The sequence below is a fragment of the Colius striatus genome, chromosome 15 (genome assembly GCF_028858725.1).
Source record: "Colius striatus isolate bColStr4 chromosome 15, bColStr4.1.hap1, whole genome shotgun sequence".
NCBI lineage: Eukaryota > Metazoa > Chordata > Aves > Coliiformes > Coliidae > Colius > Colius striatus.
Window position 1 is genome coordinate 22,513,966 of NC_084773.1, and position 12,056 is coordinate 22,526,021.

A 12,056-nucleotide genomic window follows, 5' to 3' on the forward strand; every position below is an offset into this window, starting at 1 on the left:
ATAGGAAAAGGGGTAATGGCATTAAACTGAAAGAGGGTAGATTTAGATTAGATGTAAGGAAGAAGTTCTTCACTGTGAGGGTGTTGAGGCTCTGACACAGGCTGCCCAAAGAGGCTGTGGCTGCCCCATCCCTTGAAGTGTTCAAGGCCAAATTGAACTGGGGTTTAGAGCAAACTTGTGTAGTGGAACCAGGCATCTGGAACCCTGCACCATAGCAGGGAGGGTTAGAACTAGATGACCTTTATGTTCCCTTCAGACTCAAACCATTGTATTATATCATACAGAGATACCCGCAGATGGCTAACACCTGCACTTAGAAGTACTAATGACATTGGAGACCTTTTGATTCTGCCCTAGAAATGTTTGCCCTGAGACTAAGTATGAACACTTTGATTCAGTGATGCTGAAATGTTTCTCTGCAACGAAAGAAGTGCTTTTCAACCATAGTGACTGTACTTATAACAAACACTTTGTAGCAATGATTTTAATTTCAGTATGTAGTTAGCAGAATTTCATTATTGAACAAAATTAGTTTTAACCACAGACCAAGGTTTAACTCAGCCTAGCCAAACTGAACACTTGGTGTCCAGACACAGTCTTCTCATTTGCCATTATCATGGTAACAAAATAAGGAGTTATATTTTGTTTGTCAAACAACATAACTGTGAGGGCTGAGATAGTTCGCTAAAAGCTTGACTAATACTTTACATTGGTTTTGCAGCTGAGCTATAATGCACTGACTGAAATACTTCAACCCAAGACACAGAGGGAGTTACTGGCTTAAACTTAAGTTTCTTTACTCAAAAGAACCTCCATCTTCCTGTAAAAGACAGAACACCTTGCAAGTAAAATATTGTCTGAACATCAAAAGACACTCTAAAAAAATGAATTATCGTGCAAAATAAGGCCAGCCAGGGACTCTCAGCTATTTCTAGTGGAAGTGCTCACTCATATGTAGGGGAATTCAAGCAGGTTGACAATAAGCTATATTGAAGCTAGATGAATTAAGTCATATATGGCCATTTTGTTCAGATTGTAGTGAATATGCCACAGCCATTTCCAGATGTCTCAGTCCTGAAATGAATATTCTTCAAATAACTAAATTAAATGCTGAAAAGCTGCATAAATACACAATAAAAGAGATCCCTCATGAGATTTTAGATGAGATTAAATATGTGGTGTGAAAAAGCCAGCAAACACCAAATGGTTACAGATGTTAGTAAGAGAAGGGTTTTACTCTTACTTTTCTTAGCCATCAGGAGATAATTACATGGTTAATCAATCAGAAATCTCTATTTTTATAATTTTAGTTAACACATTTTAATGGAAAAAGAGGAGCTCTCCATTGTTAAGAAAAAGCAAACTACTTGACCATGAGAGAGACTAATAAATCTTTATGCAAAATCTTCATGCCCTACATGCAGAAAATAAGGGAACAGCATCTCAAGAAAAAACTTTTGGGGCATGCTTCCTATTTGAAGTACTATGCTGAATCATGGTATAAGTTTCAGGAAATATAGTCTCTGTGTTGTTACATTTTGAGTATTTTGGAACGCAGGTTATAGATATCAAGTGAAGACAATTAAAATTCAGCTGTGCACTCTACTAACATATTACTGAATACACACTACTGAAAAATGATTCTCTGTTATAATATTTGGTGTCACAGTACTTTTCTTATTGCTATCTTAAACTAACTGGAGTAAGTTCTGTTGAACTAATACTAGCATATTTGTTTGGTTAGACTCTGGGAGGTGTAAGAGGTTGTTTCTTCTCATCCTCTTAACCTTGCTGAAATTTCTTCCAATACTCAGAAAGATGCTGACAATTTGGTACTCTAATGTAGACAGAGAACAGTCTTGCTAGAATTGAGACACGGAAGAGATTTCATCTAAGTTAAAAACTGCCTCAGTGATCTTGGCTCAGCCCAGAAGGAGCAAAAAGTCTAAAAACTCTGAAAAGTTCTAATCAGCTGCTTTATTGTGTGTACCAATTAAGAATTATTCTGTATCTGGGGCTTTATCCGATCCAGCATCATGTGTGGGAGGCTTAAAACAACTTGTGCAAAAAGGAGGGAGAGAGAACTGCATATTCATCTCCAGACCCGTAATGTGTGCTCTCTCACAGCATCTGCTGCTGCTTTGAGCTTCAGGGTATCTGCCTAATTATTGAAAGCACAGAGTGGGTAGCTAATCTGTCTCTCCAGATTATTTCAGATATGTTATGTGCCTAACACTTCACTGTCACTGAAGTGGCACTGCTTCTGCATGTCTGCAGCAGTAGAAGGCTGCCGAGTGCCGAAAACTGTTGCCAGTTAAAAACAGAGAGGGAATAGAAGCAGGTTGAGGATCTTTTAAGTCTGCCTCCTCAGCCAGATCTTTTGGATTTTTAAATCAGTTATTGCAATGATTGAACATCCTAAACTAACTTTCTGGCAGTAAAATACATGGAAATTTTACTAACTAAAACTGAATCCTTACACTTTTTCCACCAGAAACCAGCAATAGAGCCCTTACCACCATAATAAGGCATTTTTAGGACTAACTCCAAGGAGGACACATCACTTTAGAGGTGTTATACCACTTCCTGCTGTTTGGCTTTTCCTAGGAATGTCTGTCTAAGAGACACAAATATACCTACTTGATTCCTGGGATGTAACAAGGCTTGAGAACAAGCTCTGCATTCTCGTCCTTGTTCTTTTCAGATGAAGTGTCTGCACTGAAACACTGAGTAATGAGAGAGTTACCCACTTTCCCTCCAGTGATAATTTTCTACAGCAAAATGAATCAAGTAACATTGAGTTTTTACTCTGCTGCCTTCAGTAACACCGCTAGTGGAAGAGAATTTACAGTACTAGATTCTGTTCATAGTATGGTATTAACAGGCACTATGGTGTCCTACTCCTACCCACTTGTGCCAGCTACTGGTCACTACTGATTCCTTCCTTAATTTTTCTTAACTGTCTGATGTGTTCATCTTGCCTTTCACAGGGCTTCTTAAAAATTCCCTCTCACCCATCTTTTTTTCTCTTCTCTGTCTTTAATTTTTTTTTTCCAGGGAGGCAGGAGGAGCAGAAATGTTTGTTTAAGAAATGACCCAAACAATTACTGAAAAGAAAGTACCACTATTTGCCTTTTATCACCACAATTTCATCTTGCTTGAATTTCTGCTTCCTTCGCTGCCTGAGCCACTTGAAAGGTTCTGTCTGTAAATTCTAAATGGATACAAAGCAACATTGCACCATAAGGAATGTGTATGTTCACAAATTGTGCATGTTTATTTTAGGATGTGTTTTTTGTTGGAGGGAGACACACCCACCCTGTGCTTAAAAGGAAACTCTTGGGGAATAGGAATTTCTGTAGTCAGCCCCTCCCCTTATTGTTCAATGCTTCCTTGTCCTGACAAGGACCGCTTCCTTTCCTTACCCACCTTCCTTCAGGCAAACCTGCATTCAGCATGGTTTAATTCCTTCCATGGCCCATAAGAAAATAAAATACTCTCCTCCTTTCCAAGTAGTGAACAGAACAGTAGCTTAGCAGCTCTCCTGGAATGGCAATCAACCCACACAGCCTTCAGTGTTCAAGTGTTTCTTTGATGCAATAAACATTTTGTACTGGGGTATTGCCTGAACCACTGTAACTACACAATTTCAGATGTTCTCCAGATTTATGAATTAGTCTAGAATTTAATTAAGGCTTACAAAAGACCATATCTACCAACACCAGCACTCCCCCATCAAGCAGCTGTTTTTGGAGTGAAGCCCTAATTAAACACTGAGCTTTTACATTTGCAAGGATATTTGTAGACACGCCACAATGCAGATACTTCCAGCCTTGGCTGATGCCACAGTCCAGCTCAAGAATCTTTAAAGAAGCTGAAAGTAGCCTTTTTTTAATTCATGCCTTTGGCAATAACTCAGCTCAGATATATGTGAAAATGGGAGAGAAATGAGGAGAGAAATGCACTGTATAGTTAGGGATCTCATCAGAAAGCTCAGGCAGTGTGGCTTGGATGAGCGGAGAGTGGGGTGGATCAAGAGCTGCTGAATGACAGAGCCCAGAGGGTGGTGATCAATGGCACAGAACCGAGTTGGAGGCCTGTGGCAGTGGAGTTCCACAGGGATGGGTTCTGGGGCCAGTCTTGTTCAACATCTTCATCAACCACCTGGATGAGGGCACAGAGGGACCCTCAGCAAGTTCCCTGATGACACCAAACTGGGAGCACTGGCTGATTCCCCAGAGACTGTGCTGCCATTCAGTGGGATCTCGACCGACTTGAACGTGGGGCAGAGAGGAAGCCCATGAGGTTCAACAAGGACAAGTGCAGAGTGCTGCATCTGGGAAGGAACAACCCCCTGCAGCAGTACAGGCTGGGGGTTGAACTGCAGCTCTGCAGAGAGACACCTGGGAGTCCTGGTTAATAATAAACTAAACATGAGCCAGCAATGTGCCCTCATGGCCAAGAAGGCCAGTGGCATCCTGAGATGCATCAAGAAGAGTGTGGCCAGCAGGTCAAGGGAGGTTCTTCTCCCCCTCTACTCTGCCCTGGTGAGGCCTCATCTGGAGTGCTGTGTCCAGTTCTGGGCTCCTCAGCTCAAGAGGGACAGGGAACTTCTGGAGAGAGCCCAGCACAGGGCCACCAAGATGATCAGGGGACTGGAACATCTTTCATATGAGCAACGGCTGCGGGAACTGGGGCTGTTTAGTCTGGAGAAGAGGAGACTGAGGGGAGATCTTATTAACATTTACAAATATCTAAAGGGTGGGTGTCAGGAGGATGAGACATCCCTTTTTTCTATAGTGGCCAGCAACAGGACAAGGGGTGATGGGATGAAGCTGGAACACAAAGAGTTCCACTTAAATATAAGAAAAATCTATTTTTCTGTGAGGGTGAGGGAGCCCTGGCACAGGCTGCCCAGAGGGCTTGTGGAGTCTCCTTCCTTGGAGGTCTTCAAGACCCACCTGGACACGTTCTTATGTGACCTGATCCAGGTGAACCTGCTTCTGCAGGGGGTTGGACTAGATGATCTCTAAAGGTCCCTTCCAACCCCTACTATTCTATGCTCCGCAGAGCTTTTGGATGGAATAGATAATGCAGGTGGAGGGACCACATTGCAACAGTCTGATGAGACTGCAACAGGACTAAAATGCCTTTGGAAACCAATGCACACATCTTGTATGTGACTGCTTTTGTCCTTTACAATTTCACTCAGCTATATCAGAATAAAGTTAAAGCATGTCTTCTAGACGTCTTTGGTCTGAAGTCAGCAATAGCTGGACTATACACCTTAGTATCATCTTATTCCTGTAATGAATTGCTCATTTTAAAAACAAAGTCCTTATTTCCAGATAATGCTGCCAGGGTTCTGTATTCAGCATTTGTTCTTCCACTGGGCTAAAGACCCTTTTATTATTCAGTATTTCTCTAGGAAAGACATATACTTCCCTACAGCCGTGTCTTGCTACATTCTTCTTTTTGGTAAACTGAACAAATTAACTTACTAAATCTTTGCAGCTGGGCAATTTTGCCTTTCCTGAATTATTTTCTTTTGCATTTTTTTCTGAACCTTTTCCTGTTTGCCCCTATAAAATATATGGGGAAGACCTCTGGGAAGAATTCCACTAGTCAGTATTGACAATGCTGTCTACAGAATTCAGTACTTTCTTGGTCCCAGTTCTCACTTGGTCTCCATTAGCTTGTTACTGTGTCAGATTGACTTGCTTGCCCATTATGACCTCTAAATTGTTCCTTAGGCTGTGCTGCCTGTTCATTGTCTTTGAACTGAAAGCTTTATAATACGCATTAAGTGTTATTTGTTTGAACGGATCCAACTTAATGATCCAGATCTGTTTATATAACCATCCTGCATCCTTTGTCAATTGCCCTTTCACTACTCTTTACATCATCGAGTGAACTTTGTCCTCTGGTACTTTTCTAATTGCTTTCCTACCAAATAAAATGATGGACAGTATCAACATACTCCTGGCCCCAGCACTATACATACCACCATTTGATAATCTTACAGAGATAACTGCTATTGGCATTTTTTACTACCAATTAGCCAGCCAGGTCTTAGTGTAATTAACACAGACTTGTTAAATAAATGCTCTTCTCTTAAATCAGAATGCATACTAAAATACTATACAGTCATGAATGTATGTCTTTGCATCTCTACAGTTGCCTTCATTGAACAATTTGTAATTTCTTCCAAACACTAGGATGAAATTCCTCATCTGGAGCAAAGGAAGTCCCATTATTAAGAAATGAGAATAAGCAACCTTAAGAAAATATAGGAATTAATTTACATGTCCCTTGCTGAAACACTATTATAGAAGTAAAATTACTTGGACCAGGAAAGACAAAAGTTATTCCACAGTTGCACTTCTGTTTCATTGACTAGGCAACAACATGAAACAACAAATAACTTATCCTATACCAGCAGCCATCACACTTATACTCCCTCTCACATGTGAGCATGCTGATAGTGTCTTAAGAGCTCATACTGTTCAGAAAAGCCACATGTGCCAAGTGTGGCACAAACCCAGAAACTGCTGGAAACAGTGTCACTGCACAGTGCAGTCATAGGTAGAAGATTCCGTACCTCAGCTATGAAAACACCATCAAGTTCTTACAAAGCAGGAGAGAGGGAAAATTCTGTACCTGTGTCTATTTCTTCTTGTCTAATAATACATAGGCTTGTATTTTGACCATGGTGCTTACTCCTCAGAGAAGAAACTCTGCTGAGAGAATGATGGACAGAGCTTGCTATCAAAATTAACACATGGAGCTTCACTAAGTTTCACTAAGTGAAACAGACAGCTCTTCTTTGCAGATGAAGAGCTCCTTTTGGATCTGTCCAGAACATGGGCCAGAACAACCCCTATAGTAATGCTGCCAGGAATGTAAGGCAGACAAAGCAGAGTCTCCTGAGTCTCATTTATTACATTTCCAGTGCAGGAAGCTGTAGGTTCCAAACAGTAATTATAATTCTGCCAGCTGTCCAAGTCAGAGATTGAGGGTGTGTTTAAGCTGCCTATGTAGATAAGCCATTTTAATGTCATTCTGAATTAAGTACCCAGCATCAACTGTGTAACCTGCTTCAACATTCTGTAGATTAAATAGATGAGGTAGCATGATTTACTAGGAAAGTATAATCCCTTTGGAGGGTTCAAGTCATAAAATGCCAGTGCTGACACTGGTAGGACCCCAGGATGCACTGTAGTAGTTCTTTGTTTTACAGCATGTAAATGCATCACTTATTTCACACTGCCAGAGAAGAGTTTGACATGCTAAAATTGTATAAGAAATTAAAACAGTTGCATGGGAGTCACCTGAAAGAGAAAGCACTAAGCAATGCTACCGGCTTGGACAAGAGGGGCTGGAAAGCTGCCTGGTGGAAAAGGACCTAGGAGTGTTAGTTGACAGCAGCCTGAACATGAGCCAGCAGTGTGCTCAACAGCACCCTGGCTTGTATCAGAAAGTGTGGCCAGCAGGGAAGTGATTATTCCCCTGTACCCTGAACTTATGAGGCCACACTTTGAATACTGTGTTCAGTTTTGGGGCTCTCACTACAAGAAGGACATTGAGGCCCTGGAGTTGGGGAAGTGTCTGGAACGCAGGTCTCGTGGGGAGCAGCTGAGAGAGCTGAGGGTGTTTAGTGTGGAGGAGCCTGCAGAGAAGACCTTATCACTCTCTACAAGCACTTGAAAGGAGGCTGTAGTGAGATGGGAGTAGGTTTCCCAAGTAACAAGTGGCAGGACAAGAGGAAATGGCCTTAAGTTGTGTAATGGGAGGTTCATATTGGAGAACAAGAAAAACTTCTCCACTGAAAGTGGTGTTAAACCCCGGAAAAGCTGCCCAGAGAGGTGGTCGAGTCACCATCCCTGGAGATATTTGAGACGTAGATGAAGTGTTGAGGGACGTGGTTTAGTGGTGGGTTTGGCAGCATGAGGTCAATGTTGAGGTTGGACTCCATGATCTTAAAGGTCTTTTCCAAACAGTGCTATGATTCTATGAAAAGATATTGAAAGTAGGATTTTTTAATGATGTGCAAGTCTTCCTTTCAAATGGGACCTCAGTCCAGATTTCAGTTTCAGCTCTCACTTTGACTTGAACAGGAATTAGACACTTGAGTGTCTTCTAAGAAGTGAGGCTTTAGGTACTTGAGACCTGAGGTCCTGTTCAAGCCAGCAGGTCATTGGCTCTTAAACACCTGATTCAGTTAGGAAAATATTTCAGCTTCTGCATAAGTATGATGCTTTTGAAAAACATTTATTCTGTCTTATCAGTGTACATTCTTCAAATGTTTGATGAAAAATACTCTGTATATAACAAGAAGGTTCCAGTAGTGTGAAGATAGACCCATTGTCAGTAGTAACTATCCCATGGGAATTGTGTCTTCTTACAAATCTTGTTTGAAGTATTAGCAGCTGGGCTATCAGAGCACATGCTACTCTGGAGAACTACAGTGCTCTTCTGTACAGTTACTGGAATCCATCCTCTATGATTAGGTCAATGCATTGTGACTGGGATACCAGATCAATAGCTTACAAATTTCTCTTACTATGGAACTTTATTGCAGCCATCTGTAAATGTAATACAACAGCCTAACATCCCACAGAGTAACTGCTGAGGAAGGGGGAAAAAAAGTCTAAAGATAGTATCATCAGAAAAGGATTAATTTCAACACACACAAAAAAATCTCGATCCTGAAAGTTCTCTAGCATTTTCACTGACTAGCAGACTGTACGTACAAGTCTTGGTATGGCTGGAGGGTCCAACAATGGAAAAACTACATGTGCATGGCAAATAATCTTGGATTTAAAGCACTGGCATATATTTCTTTTTAATGTAACTGTGTTTGTGATGTTTCCAATTGGGCTGTGATTTCAGAACAGAAAGTTCACATTGCAGCAGATAGCTTATAATCACCTGTTCTTTCGTATATTGTTTCCTTTGAGCCAAAGAAGATGTTGGTTAAAATTCTCAGGCAGGTACATATGGCAGCTTTTCCTGCATCACATTCAGTAGCAGCTGAAAGAATACGTAGTCTGCCTACACCTCTGAGCAATCTGGAATCTAACATCTGTTCATTCTTCCTATAAGCAGCATCATTTCAGCACCTGGCGAACAAATCAGTACTTAAAAGGCTGGAGGCTGTATGTGAGGCTGGGAGATGGAAGTCTGTCTCTTACCACAGATTTCTTTTGACCTTCGGTGTGTTGCTTCGTCTTTCTTTTCCTATCAATTTTGCATCTCTGAGGATAATCCCATCTCCCTGTTTTCTGTTGTTATTTTAATGTCTGTGCAATCAAGACTGTCATATATACCTGCACACAGGACTCTGCTTACTGGTGCTACATACTACTTACTGTAATACAAAGATCACTAATACAGATCCCTGAACTATGGCTGTTAAAAATGCCCCTCTCCTTCAGTCAGTAGGAAGTTCTGCCTTGCGCTGATGGGAGAGACATTCCTTGCATTGTGTGAATGCACAAAACAAAGGCTGAGAAGGGATACGAGTGCTCTATAAATACAACCTGGAGGTAAACAGCAAGGGAGGAAAAGAACTATTTTTAAGCAAAGGACAATGTAATAACAAGAATAAATGGTGATGAATCTAATCTGGAAACTAGAAGAACTAGCAATGGTAAAAGGTTCTCAGTTTTGTGAGAGGAATAGCAGAAGATAGGCCCAAAAATTGGTTTAAGATACAATTTGATGAATTAAAGAAAGTAGTAACGTAGCCACGTGTTCTGTAACAATGAGCACTGCTTTTGGTAGTGTAGTCGCATTCAGTCCTACATTCTTGAAAAACAAAAATTGCTAATAGAATTCAAGTCTTTACAAATGGATAAAGGCAATTCCACAACGGGGCCAGATTAAAGCAAGTCTGTTTTAAATAATGGAAAGATGAAGAAAGGGAGGTTGGAGCATCATGGCTAAAGCAATTTTTGGCTGGCTCACTTAACTTTCAAATGCGTTTATCTCCTGGGAGGGACAGAGTCTGGTCCAGACAGGATCAGAAAATAGAATGTCACCACTTTTTGTATAGGAAGAATCTCTCACTCCCCACTCAAGGGGAAAGAGAACTTTTTGCTTTAAACTTGGAGTTGTGATGTGATGTGCTGACTGGGTTTGACCTAAAAGATCCTTTCATATCCTATGTTCCTGTGCTTTGGCAAACAATGATTCACACTTTCCCAACACATGACAGTTATAGGGCAAGTTATCAGTGAAATCTCTGGGCTTCATGATGTACCCAGCAACACTGACCTTCTGGAACAGGGAAACACGGTGGAAAATTTTAGCGCTAACACAAAAGGATTATTTCTCTTCCTCTTTAATTCTAGATGCAGTATAACATTTTTTCTAAACATCTCCAGAGTTAGTAATAGTTGTTTCCTGGGTTATTATGTTTTTTACACACATACCGCACCCCTAAAAATCAGAAAGCGTTAATGGAGCAGTTAAAGTTTGCTTAAAATTTCCAGTGACTTTTTCTAATGTTTAACCATTTAACATCTTGTCTATATCCGTTCCCTTCTCATCTTGCCTCTTACGCCTTCCCAGCTTCTAGCAAGGAAAAAATCTGGGAAGTTAGCAGGAAGTAGGAAGGCTTTGAGTTTGCCTTGGAGAGAAAATTCTTAAAAAACTCCACATTACCTCCCCCAAAAACAGACTTTCAGAAACTAAGTCACGCTAAATTTCCTCGGGGCTTTGTGAAGGGTTGAGTGTGTGCAAGGGAAGAGGGGGCGCAGGACCGCGTCCCTCGGCAAGCACAGCCCTTCCGATCTGCCAGTGTGCTTGTCCCTGGACTCCTCCGTCTCGCTCGGGTTCGCTGCTTGTCACTGTCCCGGACAGGCGCGCGATGGGGCACGTACAGCCCCGGAGCCCGCGGGGCGCCCGTGAGCTCCCGCCCGGGCGAGGGGAAGACGAGGGCCGGCCCTGGACGGAGGTGCCTGGAGGGGAGGTGGGGGCTGCAAGCCCCGGAGGAGCAGAGTCCGGACGCGGGGTGCCGTCCCGGTGGCGTTGCGCCCGGAGGCAGGGGTGCGCCGGCCCGAAAGAAGGGAGGTGCCGGTACCGGAGGGAGGGATGAAGCCCGCCCGGCGTTTGCCGGCCCCGGGGAAAAGATGTCCAGAGGCGGAGAGCCGTCCCGGCGGACCCGCGCACTTACCGGCGTTGTTCATCTTCCACCGCAACTTTGCTCGCTAGCTGCCCCGGGCGCTCGGAGCGTGGTCCCGGGGCCGCCGCCGCCTTCGCCCCTCGCGGACGCACCCGGCCCTACAGCCCCTGCGGGGCGCGCGGGCGGGGCGGCCGGGCCGGAGCGGCGGGCAGGGCCGGGCAGGGCCGGGCAGGGCGGGCGGCGGCGCCGGCTCGGGGGCGGGCAGCCCTGCCCCGCGCGCGGCCCGTCGGGGGCGGAGGCGGCCGCCGGGGCCCCGCTCGGGCGGCGGCGCGCGGGGCTGCGCCGGGCGGGGCGGGGCCGGGCCGGGCGGGACGCGGCGGCTCCGCGCAGGGTCTGTCCGCCGCCCGGGGGCTGCTGCGGCGCGGGAGTAGGCGGGGGCTGAGGGACGCGATGCGGGTGCCCAAGGGCGCGAACGCTCAGAGGCGCGGCGGGTCGCCCTCTCCTCCGTCCCCCCTTTCGCGTGCCCGCCTTTGGTCTTCCCCGCTCTCTTTCCATCGCCGCGGACCCTCTTTGCGCCCTTCTTGGCGTCTCTCCGTTCCCCTGCCTCTCTTCTTCCCTTCCCTCCATATCTCCTCCATTCCCCCTCCTTTGCATCCACGGCATCCGTCCTTCTCCGTTTCCCCGTTCATCTTTTTCCTTCCTCTGTCTCCCTTTCTCGCTTCCATCCCATCCTCCCCAGTCTATTCGCCCCCCCCCGCCCTTGCTACATTCCGCCGTGGAACACGACTGCCCCAGCCTAGGAACCCCCCGGGAACGAGGCGCGGGGAAGCCTCCCTACCCTCCAGCCCCGCCCCGCTCCGCCCCGGGCGTTTTCCCCTGGCCCGGAGCATCCCTGCGGAGGCGGCAGCACCTGCTGCTGGAAGCGGTG

At 44.6% G+C, this 12,056-nt stretch overlaps 1 protein-coding gene across 3 annotated transcripts in view; it reads right to left on the minus strand.

The window, feature by feature from the left end:
• FGD5 (FYVE, RhoGEF and PH domain containing 5) overlaps nucleotides 1-11,325 on the minus strand; it is an 85,950-nt gene extending 74,625 nt beyond the window's left edge. For all 3 annotated transcript variants that reach the window (XM_062008689.1, XM_062008690.1, XM_062008688.1), the window contains exon 1: nucleotides 11,180-11,325. In XM_062008689.1, coding sequence (XP_061864673.1) covers nucleotides 11,180-11,192 — 13 coding nt within the window. In that variant the 5' untranslated portion in view covers nucleotides 11,193-11,325. The remainder of the gene's footprint in view (nucleotides 1-11,179) is intronic.
• Between the last annotated feature and the right edge of the window lie 731 nt (nucleotides 11,326-12,056).